Source organism: Salvelinus alpinus, chromosome 24, assembly GCF_045679555.1.
Source record: "Salvelinus alpinus chromosome 24, SLU_Salpinus.1, whole genome shotgun sequence".
Classification (NCBI taxonomy): Eukaryota; Metazoa; Chordata; class Actinopteri; order Salmoniformes; family Salmonidae; genus Salvelinus; species Salvelinus alpinus.
In genome coordinates, this window is record NC_092109.1 from 4480383 (window position 1) to 4498536 (window position 18154).

The 18154-nt window shown below is 42.5% G+C and overlaps 1 protein-coding gene across 2 annotated transcripts; it reads left to right on the forward strand.

The window, feature by feature from the left end:
- Positions 1-1759: 1759 nt before the first annotated feature.
- On the forward strand, positions 1760-17612 carry LOC139551738 (RING finger protein 122-like). Of its 2 annotated transcripts, none has more exons than XM_071363046.1 (6): positions 1760-2102; positions 3328-3513; positions 11672-11717; positions 12129-12170; positions 12300-12382; positions 12534-17612. In XM_071363046.1, exons 2-6 carry the CDS (start codon positions 3404-3406, stop codon positions 12646-12648), a joined length of 396 nt encoding a protein of 131 aa, XP_071219147.1. In that variant the 5' UTR covers positions 1760-2102; positions 3328-3403; the 3' UTR covers positions 12649-17612. The 2 variants fall into 2 exon arrangements, with proteins under 2 accessions (XP_071219147.1, XP_071219148.1); XM_071363047.1 differs by having other exon boundaries at positions 12303-12382.
- Positions 17613-18154: the final 542 nt, after the last annotated feature.

Sequence of the window (18154 nt, forward strand, 5' to 3'; positions counted from 1 at the left end):
TTTTAATGATTTTGTATTTTTAACTTTTACCCCTTTTTCTCCCTAATTTCATGGTATCCAATTGGTAGTTACAGTCTTGTCTCATCGCTGCAACTCCCGTAAGGACGGGAGAGGCGAAGGTCGAGAGCGGGCATTGTGCTTCTTGACACAATGCCCGCTTAACCCGGAAGCCAGCCGCACCAATGTGTCGGAGGAAACACCGTACACCTGGCACTTTCACACCCTGTGAAGGACATCATAACTTCTTTCATCGGCACCCTAATAAACTGCATGGTTTCCCGAGTCGTAGTGGGAGGACCACACACCATATTTGTATTTGAATTGATATTTTAGTAGGGATCCCCATTAGCTGCTATCTTCTTCCTGGGGTCCAAACACATTGAGACACTTATATTACACACAAAACAAAAAATATAAAACAGCAAACCCTGTCACACCACCACATATCCACAACACAAAATGTATGATACCACTATGCAACAATATTACAATGTACATGTGTAGAGTGTGTGTGCTAGTGCCTGTATGTGTATACTGTATGTGTGCCTGTACCTGTGTGTGTGTCTCTTTACAGTCCCTGCTGTTCCATAAGGTGTATTTGCAACAGGTAAGGTGTATATGCAAACATCAACTGAATGATTTCAACTGAATGATTTCAAAACCATTTTTAATAGGTTTGAATTCTTCATATTGTCATACATTCAATATATTTTGTTTATCTTTTTTTTTTAACTAGCATTACTACACTTTCACTTTAAATAATGTTTATACATTTACATTTATTTTTATTTTGGTACAATTATTTTGAACTCAAATTGGCTCGATAAGAGAAGGCGGGGAAAAATGAATTGTTTCCACTTTATACCTCTACAGGGTTGGTGGCTTGAGCTAATGTAGGTTAATGCGATTAGCATGAGGTTGTAAGTGTAACAGTAGAACTTTAGTCCGTCCCCTCGCCCCGACCCGGGCGCGAACCAGGGACCCTCTGCACACATCAACAACAGTCACCCACGAAGCATCGTTACCCATCGCTCCCCAAAAGCCGCGGCCTTTGCAGAGCAAGGGGAACCACTACTTCAAGGTCTCAGAGCATGTGACGTCACCGATTGAAAGGCTATTAGCGCGCACCACCGCTAACTAGCTAGCCATTTCACATCCGTTACATAAGTAACAAGAACATTTCCCAGGACATAGACATATCTGATATTAGCAGAAAGCTTAAATTCTTGTTAATCTAACTGCACTGTCCAATTTACAATAGCTATTACAGTGAAATAATGCCATGGTATTATTTGAGGAGAGTGCACAGTTATGAACTTGAAATGTTATTCATAAACCAATTAGGCACATTTGGCCAGTCTTGATACAATTTTTTTAACAGCAATGCAATGGTTCATTGGATCAGTCTAAAACATTGGCCATACACTGCTGCCATTTAGTGGCCAAAATCTACATTGCACCTGGATTCCTAAATCATATATTGGCCTTTCTTTTGCATTTCAAAGATGATGGTACAAAAAAAACGCATGTTTTTTTTCTTTGTATTATCTTTTACAAGATCGAATGTGATATATTCTCCTACATTCATTTCACATTTCCACAAACTTCAAAGTGTTTCCTTTCAAATGGTATCAAGAATATGCATATATTTGCTTCAGGTCCTGAGCTACAGGCAGCTATATTTGGGTATGTCATTTTAGGCGAAAATTGAAAAAGAAAGGGGCGGATCCTTAAATTAATAGGCCTCTCTCACGGAATTAGCTGTAACGGTAATGTTGTGTATGACAATACCAAGGCAGGACTTCTCGCGTTACGAAAATAACAACAGATGTAGATTCCAGAAGTAAAATTGCCTACAGATGTGGTAAGGTACGAGCCACGGTCGACTCCTTTTGCATAACTTTTTTCTTTGTCTTTTTTTTTTAAGTCGCATATGTACAGTATATCTCATGGCAACATTTGAGAGAGAGAGATTCCTACCGAAGGAAGAATGTATAGTCCAGCTGTGAGCGTCATCCATTCACGACGAACCACTGGTGTTTATGAAGAATAAACACGTTCTACCATCGAGGGGCAGTCTGTGAGCCTTCTTCGTTATAACGGTAAGAATTTTACGCATAACACATTTGTTTCTGTTCACGTTTCTTGTTTTTCAATAGATTTACTTCATCACTGTGTGATATTGCATTGTTTTGATGGTTTTGCAAGAACAAGTTATGAGCTGTGTGAGTTTTTTATTTTTTACTGTATGATATGCGCAATTTTCGTTCAGAACTCCAGGTCTACTCGCATCACTTTTTAGAATCGTTTCTATTACTAACACATTGGACATTTTGACGACACATATCCTCCGTTGAAAATAAATTATATGATCGTCTGTGATGGTATGTCATTGTCCCTTGGTGACTTTACGTCACTGTAAGTATGCAGTGTGCGCAACTTCTCTTTTGTGCGCAGACAGTTCTTGATATCCAAGTCTGTTTTATGGTAAGTTGAGACAACAGACAAGAGTAAACTTATTGATTCTATCCTTTATATTACACACACTTGTACATTTGCCTTCAAATTATCTTGGGAAAAAAGTGAAGTAAGTGTTTGGAAATCACAGTCTCATATCCAGTGGCTCTTCTAACAGTGACCCACACCAACATCTGTCCTTCAGAGTGCACGCACAAGCACACGCACACTGCGCACACACACACCTGCAGTGTGATCTCTGTTCTCTCAGCCAATAAACTGAACACGTGCTGCTTGACCAATAGAGTTTATGAATATAAACCGTCTGTAGGCAAGGGATTACCTAGGGCAGTGTGTACCGTGTGCATGCGTGTGTTCACGCATGTGAGCAGGTTGTTGTACTGAAAATACAGCTATTCTGTACTCATGCTGTACAGGCGTTCATGCTGTACAGTCGTAAATCAGAAGACTAGGGCATCAGTAAGCCCATATAGACCATAGTCACAGATTTGGATCAGCTCACCTCCCCCAATCCCACCTAACATTACTGCCATTAGATCAGTGTCTATTGGTAACTTCAAGTATTTGGGGTCTACAATATCCTGCCAGCTTCATAGCACCTGAGCTACAGTATGTCTCGCCACAGACTGCATCACTTCCTGCTTTGTCAGCGCCTGTTCTCTTCTCCCTCACCCACAACAGAGACGAGCTGAGTTTCTTACTGTTAATGTGTTAGTGTGTGTGTGTTGTGTTATTCTGGTGTGAGTGCCGTGCGTTTGTTTGCATGCTTGCATTCTTTTTTTGTAATCAACATTCTTAACATGCACACTTTTCTGAAATGATTGAATGTTTGTGTGTGTCTCCCTCCAGGGTGTGTGTGTCTGGTTCACTGTCAGAGGGGAAAGATCAGAGGTCACAGTAGGTCGGGGGCTAGAGGTTAGGGATCATGTCTGCCGTGGCGTTCCAGGACCTTCCTCTCAACATCTACATGGTCATCTTCGGGACCGGAGTCTTCGTCTTTGTCCTCAGCCTCATCTTCTGCTGCTACTTCATCAGGTAAACATATCCCTCCATCTATTTATCTGTCTGTCTGTCTGTCTGCTAGTGTTGCACGGTATACCAAAACTTCCATACCTTTTTTATACTAAAATGTGAAAAACGGTTGGGTACTAGAATTGTGGTTACTCTCAGTAATTGTGCCAAATGTGTCTCACGGATCAAGTCTGTCTATGAGTCAGCCGATGTCCCCCACGGAGCACACTGTGTCTACTCTACATACTTATTGATAGTCTGCACTGGGAGTCTGAGCTGCATCATTTTTAGCTCCCCACTCGTGCTGCACAGAAGTTAATACACTTGAATAATGTGACATGGCATGTAGAAATGTAGAAACTGTTAATTACTGTTCGCAAAACAATTTCCATATAGGCTAGAATAACTTTACAATGCAAGAAGACACCGGTAACTGTAGCGGCTCTCGTTGGTGGTCAAAAAAGTAGACCAAGGCGCAGCTTGGAAAGTGTTCATGATTTTAATTTAAAAAACACTCAAACAAAATAACAAAATCGAAAACGCACAGTTCTGTCAGGCAACAGTAACTAAACAGAAAACAAGATCCCACAACCTAATGGTGGGAAAAGGGCTGCCTAAGTATGATCCCCAATCAGAGACAACGATAGACAGCTGCCTCTGATTGGGAATCACACTCGGCCAAAAACAAAGAAACAGAAAACATAGAATTTCACCCCCGAGTCACACCCTGACCTAACCAAACATAGAGAATAATAAGGATCTCTAAGGTCAGGGCGTGACAATAACTTCCAGCTTTGTAGGCTAACTTTCCTTGCAGTCCGTGAAATCCACGGTCCTTTGGACGTCACCTACCCCATTGAAGTTTAAATTAAAAAGGGCTAAGTTAGGGTAAGCGTTAAGGTTAGGGTTTAGGGTAGGGACGTCCCAAGGAACCAGGATTGCACTGACCCTTTCCTTGCAAGCTTACATCTGAAACTAACATCAGTTCACTACCCTAGTACTTTTTGGTGATAATATGCAAACCATACCGCAAAATATGTTGATTTCAAAGCTGATTGCCACCAAAAACTTTATTCATTCACTTAATCGGTCTCCTTCACATCTCTCCCTCAGCGAACTGAGGCTGAGGGCTCTGGCAGGCAGCATCTTGGCTCATGAATGAGTCATTACTGGTTAAAGAGACAGCGCACACTTTTATAAAAGAAGCCACTTCTATGCAAATGTTGTTGATCAGTGCAATGAAATAAATGCCACACGGAAATCAATCCCATGAAATCCGTTAAAATAAGCACAATAACTCAATGCATGCGCATACACATTTATGGTAAATAACGCAAGTGACTTCAATGGCTAATTTCTCTGAACAGGGGGAAAAAACAACACCAGATTCACATGGAATGCGTTACAGTACAAAGGATGAAGAAGCAATACTCCAAGCAGCAGCTGCATATACTTGTCAGATATAGAGAACTGATACTGTATACTGGTTGTTGGTGTGGGATAGGCGTTGGGTGTGGGTGGCTTTTGATACTTTTATTGGATTCCTCATGTCTTACTCATTGTTAGGAGGAATGATGGTCCAAATCGAATGTTAGGTACTGTATTTATGGACCACTATATTTTTATTAATTTTATTTAACTAGGCAAGTCAGTTAGGAACAAATTCTTATTTACAATGATGGCCTAGCAAAAGGCCTCCTGCGGGGACGGGGACCTGGGATTAAATATAAAAAAGAAATACAGTCGTGGCCAAAAGTTTTGAGAATGACACAAATATTAATTTCCACAAAGTTTGCTTCTTCAGTGTCTTTAGATATTTTTGTCAGATGTTACTATGGAAAACTAAAGTATAATTACAAGCATTTCATAAGTGTCAAAGGCTTTTATTGACAATAACATGAAGTTGATGCAAAGAGTCAATATTTGCAGTGTTGACCCTTCTTTTTCAAGACCTCTGCAATCCGCCCTGGCATGCTGTCAATTAACGTCTGGGCCACATCCTGACTGATGACAGCCCATTCTTGCATAATCAATGCTTGGAGTTTGTCAGAATATGTGGGTTTTTGTTTGTCCACCCGCCTCTTGAGGATTGACCACAAGTTCTCAATGGGATTAAGGTCTGGTGAGTTTCTTGGCCATGGTTTGTTCCCCGAGCCACTTAGTTATCACTTTTGCCTTATGGCAAGGTGCTCCATCATGCTGGAAAAGGCATTGTTCGTCACCAAACTGTTCCTGGATGGTTGGGAGAAGTTGCTCTCGGGGGATGTGTTGGTACCATTCTTTATTCATGGCTGTGTTCTTAGGCAAAATTGTGAGTGAGCCCACTCCCTTGGCTGAGAAGCAACCCCACACATGAATGGTCTCAGGATGCTTTGATGGTAGCGCTCACCTTGTCTTCTTCGGACAAGCTTTTTTCCGGATGCCCCAAACAATCGGAAAAAGGGATTCATCAGAGAAAATGACTTTACCCCAGTCCTCAGCAGTCCAATCCCTGTACTTTTTGCAGAATATCAGTCTGTCCCTGATGTTTATCCTGGAGAGAAGTGGCTTCTTTGCTTCCCTTCTTGACACCAGGCCATCCTCCAAAAGTCTTCGCCGCACTGTGCGTGCAGATGCACTCACCTGTCTGCTGCCATTCCTGAGCAAGCTCTGTACTGGTGGTGCCCCGATCCCGCAGCTGAATCAACTTTAGGAGACGGTCCTGGCGCTTGCTGGACTTTCTTGGGCGCCCTGAAGCCTTCTTCACAACAATTGAACCGCTCTCCTTGAAGATGATTCGATAAATGGTTGATTTAGGTGCAATCTTACTGGCAGCAATATCCTTGCCTGTGAAGCCCTTTTTGTGAAAAGCAATGATGATGGCACGTGTTTCCTTGCAGGTAACCATCGTTGACAGAGGAAGAACAAAGATTCCAAGCACCAGTAAGATTCTGTTACTCAAACTCAATCAGCATGACAGAGTGATCTCCAGCCTTGTCCTCGTCAACACTCCACCTGTGTTAATGATTGAATCACTGACATGTTGTCAGCTGGTCCTTTTGTGGCAGAGCTGAAATGCAGTGGAATTTTTTGGGGGGGATTTAGTTCATTTGCATGGCAAAGAGGGACTTTGCAATTAATTGCAATTCATCTGATCACTCTTCATAACATTCTGGAGTATATGCAAATTGCCATCATACAAACTGAGGCAGCAGACTTTGTAAAAATTCATATTTGTGTCATTCTCAAAACTTTTGGCCACGACTGTACAATATAAATATAGGACAAAACACACATCACAACAAGAGAGACAACACAACACTACATAAAGACAACAACATAGCAAGGCAGCAACACATGACAACACAGCATGGTAGCAACACAACATAACAACAACATGGTAGCAACACAACATGGTAGCAGGACAAAACATGGTACAAACATTATTGGGCACAGACAACAGCACAAAGGGCAAGAAGGTAGAGACAACAATACATCATGCAAAGCAGCCACAACTGTCAGTAAGAGTGTCCATGATTGAGTCTGAATGAAGAGATTGAGATAAAACTGTCCAGTTTGAGTGTTTGTTGCAGCTCGTTCCAGTCACTAGCTACAGCGAACTGAAAAGAGGAGCGACCCAGGGATGTGTGTACTTTGGGAACCTTTATGTGACTGGCAGAAGGAGGATGAGGGCTGCAGTAGATATCTCAGATAGGGGGGAGGAGGCCTAAGAGGGTTTTAAAAATAAGCATCAACCAGTGGGTCTTGCGACGGGTATGCAGAGATTACCAGTTTACAGAGCAGTATAGAGTGCAGGGATGTGTCCTATAAGGAGCATTGGTGGCCGAATGGTAAAGAGCGGTAAAGAACATCTAGCCGCTCGAGAGAACCCTTACCTGCCGATCTATAAATTATGTCGCCGTAATCTAGCATGGGTAGGATGGTCATCTGAATCAGGGTTAGTTTGGCAGCTGGAGTGAAAGAGGAGCGATTATGATAGAGGAAACCAAGTCTAGATTTAACTTTAGCCTGCAATTTGATACCGTCTAGCCATACTCCCAAGTACTTGTATGAGGTGACTACCTCAAGTTCTAAACCCTCAGAGGTAGTAATAACACCTGTGGGAAGAGGGGCATTCTTCTTACCAAACCATATGACCTTTGTTTTGGAGGTTTTCAGAACAAGGTTAAGATTAGAGAAATCTTGTTGAACACTAAGAAAGCTTTGTTGTAGAGCATTTAACACAAAATCCAAGGAGGGGCCAGCTGAGTATAAGACTGTATCATCTGCATATAAATGGTGAGAGAGCTACCTACTGCCTGAGCTATGTTGTTGATGTAAATTGAGAAGAGCGTGGGGCCTAGGATCGAGCCTTTGGTTACTCCCTTGCTGACAGGCAATGGCTGAGACAGCTGATTTTCTGACTTTATACACTGCATTCTTTGAGAGAGGTAATTAGCAAACCAGCACGAAGACCCCTCAGAGACACCAATCCTCCTTAGCCCGGCCCACAAGAATGGAATGGTCTACCGTATCAAAAGCTTTGGCCAAGTCAATAAAAATAGCAGCACAATATTGCTTATAATCAAGGGCAATGGTGACATCATTGAGGATCTTTAAGGTTGCAGTGACCCATCCTTATCCTGAGCGGAAACTGGTTTGCATACCCGAGAGAATACTATAGACATCAAGAAAGCAAGTCAGTTGATTATTGACAAGTTTTTCCAACACTTTTGATATATGAATCTTATAAATTAAAATTGCCAAATTGGGGTGCAAACAATTAGCTTAATTTATAAGAGATCAAATTATATTTAAACAAAATAATGTTTCAGGAATGATAATCTTATCAGTTTCTTACTACAGAAATTATTTCAGAACAATATAGACGGTGGGTGTCAAAATACTCTTTCTTGTGCTTTTTGAGGTGGAATTAGGCCTAGGGTACATCTTGATTTTACCAGTTTATCAATAGAGATTTACCATTCAAATACATTATAATCATTATGTTGTTATGTAGTTAGATTGGTAAAGACAAATTCAAATTGATAACATGATTGTATAATTGGTTAATTAAAGCATGCAGTATGCATTGAAGCATACATACTAACGATCAAAAAATACTGACGTAAAACATTTCAAACATGATGATATTGACCTCAAAAGATCCCCAGTGATTGAATAGAGCAGTCGCTGAGTTTCTCATTCTGGATCAAGTGCCATTCTGTGACTTTGGCTAATATGCCTACTTTTCTTGCCGTGGTATCATTTTGTTATCAAATCCATCCACCTGACAGGTGTGGCATATCAAGAAACTGATTAAACAGCATGATCATTACACAGGTGCACCTTGTGCTGGGGACAATAATAGTCCACTCTAAAATGTGCAGTTTTGTCACACATCACAATGCCACAGATGCCTCAAGTATTGAGGTAGCGTGCAATTGGCATGCTGACTGCAGGAATATCCCCCAGAGCTGTTGCCAGATAATTTATTGTTCAGTTCTCTACCATAAGCCACTTCCAATGTTGTTTTAGAGAATTTGGCAGTACATCTAATCAGCTTCACAACCTCAGACCACATCAGGCTTCTTCACTGCAGGATTGTCTGAGACCAGCCACCCGGACAGCTGATGAAACTGTAGGTTTGCACAATCAAATAATTTCTGCACAAACTGTCAGAAACCGTCTCAGGGAAGCTCATTTGCATGCTCGTCATCCTCACCAGGGTCTTGACCTGACTGCAGTTCGGCGTTGTAACCGACTTCAGTGGGTAAATGCTCACCTTCGATAGCCATTGGCACACTGGAGAAGTGTACTCTTCGTGGATGAATCCGGGTTTCAACTGTACCAGGCAGATGGCAGATAGTGTGTATGGCGTTGTGTGGGCGAGCGGTTTGCTGATGTCAAAGTTGTGAACGGAGTGCCCCATGGTGGTGGTGGGGTTATGGTATGGGCAGGCATAAGCTACGGACAACGAGCACAATTGCATTGTATCGATGACAATTTGAATGCACAGAGATACCGTGACGAGACCCTGAGGCCCATTGTCGTGCCATTCATCTACCGCCAACCCCTCATGTTTCAGCATGATAATGCACGGCCCCATGTCGCAAGGATCTGTACACAATTCCTGGAAGCTGAAAATGTCCCAGTTCTTCCATGGCCTGTATACTCATCAGACAGGTCACCCATTGAGCATGTTTGGGATGCTCTTGATCCACATGTACGACAGCATGTTCCAGTTCCAGCCAATATCCAGCAACTTCGCACAGCCATTGAAGAGGAGTGTGACAACATTCCACAGGCCACAATCAACAGCCTGATCAACGCTATGCAGAGGAGATGTGTCGCGCTGCATGAGTCAAATGGTGGTCACACCAGATACGGACTGGTTTTATGATCCATGCCACTACCTGTTTTTAAAGGTATCTGTGACCAACAAAATCTGTATTCCCAGTCATGTGAAATCCATAGATTTCCTTAAATGAACTGTAACTCAGTAAAGTCTTAGAAATTGTTACATGTTGCGTTTATATTTTTGTTCAGTGTAGATTGAAACGTCAGCAATGTGTTTGCATGAGTGTGTGTGTGTGTGTGTGTGTGACTGTTATTACTGTTACTGTGACTAAGGCTTCTCTAAAAAGCTCTTTAGAATCAGGTCCAGGCTATTGTTGTCATGGGGGACTCCTCACCCGTCCCTCTGTTTCCTCTGTCCTTAAGTATTTCCCAACTCAAACAATCAGCAACAGATGATTATCAGCCTGGTTTGTCCCTGAGTCTATTTAAGGCCTCAGGCAGCAGCCCCACAGTTGGAAGTAAACGTAGGGTCCTCCTCCTATCCTGAATCTCCCACACATAGGGCCCTATAAAATCCGAGATGCAGAGAACGCGGACGGGATCACGGAATCCAGACATTAAAACGGAATTCAACAATTTTCAAAAATGTATTGAACTTAGTAGGGAATCAACCAAATGTATTGAACATTTATTAATTTGCCCAAGTTTATCATAAGACTATAAATAGTGATTCGTATTTCCTGCAACTTTCTGAAGAGTCAACGAGAATTGCTCTGGTCTGTGAATGTGCGGTGCGCGTGTCTACCACATTGTGTAGCCTTTAGCAATGATGCTAATGAAAAGTCTTCTGGTCGATAGAAATGTGCCTTTCCCAAAAACCTTCTCAATCAAATGTTAACTACAAAGTAACCTATGCTTACCTGGCAGAATTATAACATTATTATTTGCATCAATCCAGTGGGTATTTGTTTTGCAAACTCTACCAATACAAAAAAAATAGACAACAGCCTCTTGCTAGTTGCACACTGCAATTAAAGGGTAACTACACACAAAAATCTAAATTTCTCTATTTATCCCAGACCTCAAAAAGTGGTCTCCTGATGTGGTTTAAGCATTGTTGTAGACTCACAAAACAACTAAATTGGATGGTCTATTTTAAAAAGTGCGATTTTGAGAGCGAAAACCAAAGAAAAACTGGAAAATGAAAACCTGAAATAACTAAATGGAGAAAACAGAATTTGGGGAAAAACTAAACGGAATCAGGCAAAAAATAAAACTGATTTTATAGGGACCTACACACACGTATACAAACACACACAGTAGACAAATGCACATTCACACACACTCACACAAACAAAACACACACACATGCACATTTTAAGACATGAATAGAAGGATGAATGTCTATTGTTTTCATCTGTGTTGTGACAAAGAGGATATAACACAGTGGTAACTGGAGACTGCTCTGGGTCTGAAGAGTTATTGAGCCTTAATGAAGTGAGATTGTGTTCAGTGTGAACAACATCGCACTGTGTCCAGGGTATGACCCTCTTTGCTCCACAATGTGGTCCTTTCAAAGTGGCAGAGAGGAGAGGAAAGGAGAGGCATTATGCCCATTGAAACTGAGTGGGCACAGCGGGCACGAGTCCCTTTACTACATCTGTTTGATGAAAACATGCTACCGTATATGGTCATTTTTACACAGAATTATTATTTGGCGATCAGTGCATTTCAAAAGTAAAAATACAATTTTGACTAGGGCCAATCGTTTCATCTTATGTACCTCTAGGGTGATTACAGACAGGTTCATTGATGAAACCACTGTCTGTCCCTCTGTCTGCCTGTCTTCTTACTCAATTGATACTAAAAGTCTCGCCTCTCTTTCTGCTCTCTTCCCTCCCAGTAAACTGAGGCACCAGGCTCAGCGAGAGAGGTTTGGATACAAAGCGGTAAGTCGCGTCACAACACCACAAAAAAGTCACGTTCCTCAAGTCAGTCATCTATAAGTCAGTCATATTCAACACACTGCACATATAACACAATTGCTTCATGACACGTTTGCATACAAACTCAGGGTGCCTTCCAGGTCACCTTTTTTTGCAGTCGTGCTGTCCACATAATCAGAAGCACAATGCCTGGAGAGTTGTTTAAAATCTCAGGAATACGTGACAGAAATATACTGTAACTGCAATGAAGACCGCCCCACATCAATCCTCACAGTGTCTCCGGCCCCCTAGTGTTGAGAGCAAAAACGTTCCAATGATCTTTTTAAACACCCCTTCATCTTGTGAATAGGAAACCTGTTTCATTTCCATGTTTGTCCCACAACTCTAGCGGTAATCACTGATGCTTTTTCACAGGTGGTATTCAAAGGGGATACAAAGAAACTGAATCTACACGGGGTACGTTTGTTATTTTTCTTTCCATTATGCTTCTGTTTAGTGCAGACTCTTTTTACACTCTCCAACCACCTTCTCTCTCTCCCCTGGTTTCTCTCTCTATTGCTCTCCCTCTACTTCTCTCCATCACAGCAGACATGCGCCGTGTGCTTGGAGGACTTCAGAGTGAAAGATGAGCTAGGAGTGTTGCCATGCCAACACGCCTTTCACCGGAGGCAAGTGTCACCTCACCTCACACCAAGCAGATGGAGTTTATGTGTCAGATGTGTGTGTGTCTGTGTGTGCGTGTGTATCTGTACGTGCATATTTGTGTGTGTATATATGCGTGCATATATGTTATCACTGAATTGTTGTTTGCCCCTGCAGTTGCCTGGTGAAGTGGCTGGAGGTGCGCTGTGTGTGTCCCATGTGTAACAAGCCCATCACTGGACCACCTGAACATCACCACAGCCTGGGCACACTACTGGATGAACTGGTGTAGCGCATTGCTATGGCGATACAGTTCGAACGGAGTGGTGTAACATGTTGCTATGACAGCACAGTTGGAATAGACTGGTCTAACAGACTATACGTCGTTAAAGTGAATTTACCGGACAAACTGTTCTTAAGGTCCAGGGAGAAAACCACAACAATGGAGAAAAAAAAGATTCAGATTTCAGACCCTCGTGTATTGATAACGAGACGGGACACAGAGTATTATGGGTACTGTAGTATATCATACCACACCTTATCAAGTGGAGTCAGTCATTTAATGACTGACTGGCCAAACCTCTACAGTGCTCACTCAACCAGTTTCAGGAATGAGTGCAGGATTCCCAAACCAGACTCTGGGACTAAAATGTCCCTCTCAACCCGCAGTCACTGTCTGGACGAGGGGCTACCTGTTGAGGGAGAACTTCAGGTGACTCATGAGCCACATTGCAGAACGCCCAGATAAAAAAAAAGATGATGTCGAACAGACATGCCTCTCTGAAATGTAGAGTGAAGAATCATGTCAGCTCTAGTTGTGGCATTTCTATCTGCAACATCCAGTATGTTGCACCCTGGGGATGATGACATACATTTATTATTATTGTGACACGTTTCCTGCCGACTACACCGTGTGTGTGTGTGTGCATGCGCGTCTGTCAGATCTGCATCCTGCTTATATTAAGTGGGTGTGACACACTCCTGTTTTGACCTGTAGGAGGAACCGACGACGACAATGTATTTATTCTGACCATTATTTCCTATAGATTTGCCAAACAAGCCTATGCAGTTTATTGTATTTAGAATGAAGAGAGATTGGGACGCATTCCTTTATGTATGGTAAACTGAAACTGAAACACTGACCCAATAGCTAAGTCAACCTTCCCTACGTGTACACCGCAAAGATTTTTCTATTGAAATGGAAATCGTAAGACAATATCTGCTTTTGTAAATATGAGGAAAAAGTCCATGGGCCCTGATTTGTTCTATGTCCTACCGTGTTTGTGGTGTGTGAACGAACAGTCCTCTACTGTGTATGTAGAGGCAGGAGGAATAGAAACACAACTCACCTGCCTTAAACCCCCTCTCACCTCTGGGTCTGCTATGATACGACACGGGCCATGACCCAATACTTCAACCATTCCCCTTCCACCCTCCCTTCCGCAAAGTAATCACTGACCTTACTGGATGGGTAGAAGACGTTCCACCATATAGCTTCCATCAACAGTCAGGTCGGATCTGTGAATATTTAGTAAAAGAGGTTGAAAGGGTGCATTTTGTAAGTATTGGAACAGGTCCATGGATTTCACAGTCCTGTTTCAGTTGCCATGTTTGTGCTCCTGTGAATGTTTCAGGGGTCGGTCATTTCTCAACACCGTCCATCTCTTCATCACAGAGTGTTATTATGGACTGCCCTCATACGAACAGTTACACCACGAAACCTGGAAGGGTCACTAGACCATAGTCACTAGAGGGCCAGTCGGTCTCTGCTTTTACCGTACTTGACATGACAATTACAAAGGAGTTGGCTGAAGCAGGCACCCGAGCTACTAAGTGGCCAGGCCAGAGCGAACAAGTGACAATATTTAATGAGAACTGACAAACAAATTTGTGTGCCATCTGTTAGGGGTTAACCCTTTACACTCGTACCCGTATACCGGTTGACAAGTGAGTATTTGGACACTGATAAGTGCCTAAATTGGAACGCAGAGGCTGTACAGTAACTTGCTATACATGACATCAGAGCTCTGGGTCTCCACTTCACAGCGCTGTATGGGTTTTGACTGACAGCGGTTCTGAACTTGACCCGCTACGCTCGACAAGAAGTACAAATCCAAATCAAATTGTATTTGTCACGTGCTTCGTAAACGTTTACATTTGAGTCTTTTAGCAGACGCCCTTATCCAGAGCGACGTGCAGTAGTGAGTGCATACATTTTCATACTTTTTTCATACAACAGGTGTAGACTAACAGTGAAATGGTTACTTATGGGTCCCGCTTAATTATGGATTCCAACAAGTTAAGATAAAGATAAAAAATTCATTAAAAAAAAAAATGAAACAGTGACATGAGGAATAAATACACACTGAATAACGAATAATGAGTAAAAGTAACATGGATTTATGCAGGGTGTACCAGTACCAGGTCGATGTGCAGGGGTACAAGGTAATTGAGGTAGCTTTGTACATATACACTGAGTGTACAAAGCATTAGGAATACCTGCTCTTTCCATGACATAGAATGACCAGGTTAATCCAGGTGAACGCTATGAGCCCTTCTTGATGTCACTTGTTAAATCCACTTCAATCAGTGTAGATGAAGGGGAGGTGACAGGTTAAAGAAGGATTTTTAAGCATTGAGACAATTGAGACATGGATTGTGAAGAAGGGCCATTCAGAGGGTGAATGGGCAAGATATATGATTTTGCCTTTGAACAGGGTATGGTAGTAGGCGCCAGGCACACCGGTTTGAGTGTATCAAGAACTGCAACGCTGCTGGGTCTTTCACACTCAACAGTTTCCCCATGTGTATCAAGAATGGTCCACCACCCAAAGGACAGCCAGCCGACTTGACACAGCTGTATTTATTATGGATCCCCATTAACCAACCCAGCAGATACTCTTCCTGGGGTCCAGAAAAATTGAACTGTGGGAAGCATTGGAGGCTATTCTGAGGGCAAAAGGGGGTGCAACTCAATATAAGGAAGGTGTTCCTAATGTATGGAACGTTCAGTGTAGGTAGGGGTAAAGTGACTAGGCAACAAGATAGATAAGACACAGTAGCAGCAGCGTATGTGGTGAGTGTAAATGTGTGTGTGGTGTCAGTATTCATGTGTGTGTATGGGCGTATGTAGTGTGTGAGTAGAGTCCAGTGTGTGTGCATAGTGCAAGAGAGTTAGTAGGAGGATCTGAGGGCCCATGCCAAATCTTTTCTGCCTCCTGAGGGGGGAAGAGGCGCTGATGGGCCCTCTTCACAACTGTGAGGACCATGCTATTCCTTAGTGATGTAAACACCAAGGAACTTGAAGCTCTCGATCCGCTCCACTACAGCGCCATTGATGTGGATGGGGGCGTACTCACCCCTTTGTTTCCTGTAGTCCACAATCAAGTCCTTTGTCTTGCTGAAGTTGAGGGAGAGGTTGTTGTCCTGGCACCCCTTACCAGATCTCTGACCTCATCCCTATAGGCTTCCAGTCTGTGCTAGCGAAACAGTCCTGTTTGAGTTTTTGTTCTGGTACTTCCTGTTTGAGTTGCCCCCATCCCTCCCACCGTTTGGCAATTTAGTTATTTTTTTGTTGTCTGAGTGAGGGAAATGCTGTAAATTATGAGGACTCTATGTAAATACCGCTTTGATGATTATGTTTGTTGTATTATGAAGAAAGATTGCAGAGGACCTTGCATCCGAATGACCTCTTGATTCCATTCTTTGCGCACCAAAATTACGATCTGCTTCTTTGAATTGCCTTGTGAAAGCCTAACACTGTGTGATCATATTTTATAATTTAGCTAGTCATGTTGGCAATAGAACAAGCTTTCAAATTATGCCCACCTGAACCAGATTTGGATTTATAATGCACCATTTTTTGAATTGCAAAAACAACAACAGTAACTTCTTTGAGTCTTAAAAGTGAATTGAAATGACTTAGGAATATTCTCGAAAGTGTGCACAGTTCCTATGTTACTGAATGTATCCATCGGATTTTCAGGTTTCATCGTCAACAAATGCAGCGAAAGTACAGTAAATGTAAAATGCACATAAAAACAACAGTGTAATGTTTGGATTCGGGCTTGTGTCAGGTGAACTGTCGCGTCCTCACCTTTAGTCTAATCATTTTCCGATAATCTCCAAACTGTTCCCTTTTAATTGCTACCATGGTTATGCATACGCTTTACATATTTCTTCCGTAAGAAACATTTTAAATTAGCTCTATAGAGTGTAAGGGGTTACAATTACAGTAAGCTCTTTACTTCATAACCAGATAGTGAGTTGTACTTTCCTGTGGCTTGCGAAAGTGTCGCAAGAGGATAGGCCTATTGATGCACAGACAGTAGCCTAGTAACGTGTGTATGAGTCATCTGATTCATTCGGGGTTTTAAGATTAGAACACTGAGCACCAAAAATCAATGAATGTGGAAAATGCGTCAGAAATGGCACCCTATTCCCTATAGTACACAAAGAAATAGAATACATTTTAGACGTACCCTCTTTCAGACGCAGTCTTGAGGTCGGCTACAACAGGACAGCAGCTCGAGAGATGTGGGACTGGGGTGGACGTGACTATCTGGTCATGCTGGCGAGGACAGCGCTTTTCAAATGCAATGATTTGAACCATTTGGCCTAAACCTTTACTCTTAAAGAGATTCTCTGGTACTTTTGTATACTTTTAAGCCAGTAGTTCTGAAAGTGGCAGTCGTGAGCGAAAAGTGGTCCCAGAAAATTGCGTACTACGTCACATACCGTATGTGCAGATATGTGCACCATGTCATTGCTCTCTCTCTCTCTCTCTGAGCCGTTGGGCCCGCCCTGCAACCTAACGCTGGGCAGGCCTCTTGCTAGCTGTCGCTCAAATGTGAAGGGCTGAAACTCATTGGCTAGAACTGAAATTGGCCAACGCTGGGAGCAATGTAGAGAAAATGAAGTGGCACAGCGTCAAGGAAACAGTCTTCATTGTGGAAATATCCCATTAGCAACAATCAAAACTCTATAAACAAAACGGTGATATGATCCTCTGAAACGACTGTTATAAGTATTAATGAAGTTGATCAATTGTGAGCAGTAGCCTAGAGGAGCTTCACATCTCACGTAACAATGACAGAATATACAGACTAGACAGGGACAGGCCGCCCTTCAGTGTCTGGTGCAATGGACATGCCGCAGAACGACGATCCCTGTATGTAAAGTGCCTAACATTTGCAAATGCCTGTGTGTTTGTTAACACCTCACCAAATAAGGTTATTAAACAGAAAATTGACAAATCTTTGGTTGTTATCAGTGGCTTGTAAACGAGGAAGCGTCTTCACCTTTTCATATCTCCTCATCCTTTCTCAGTACGGTGTAAAAGCAGCAGGGGTGTCCGTCATGAGAATGTGGCTACCAGTCTAGATACTTCTTCGGGTACAATGGCGGTCCGCAAACAAACGTTTAAGGTGCATGCCGCCATCTACTCTGCAGGTGTGTGCAATCATTTACGGTTTGCCTAAATTCTGTACCTCTAACAAACGCTCCTCCTCCCCTGGCATCCCACCAAATGCTGCATTGTGTTCCCCCCCACAATTACAACACTTTGCCTTCACATTGTTCCTATAGTAACCATAATCATGTTCCCCTCCACACTTGGCACATCTTTTATTTTCTTTACCCTGAACAGATACATGTCCCAATCTTTGTCATTTAAAACACTGCAATTCTCAGTCAAACTAACATCCTGTACTTTTACAAGCAAAACCTTCTCCAACCTCAGCAGTACTGATAAGCTTTCATTTCTTTGACCCTCTTTCCTACTGATCAACCTTTTGGCC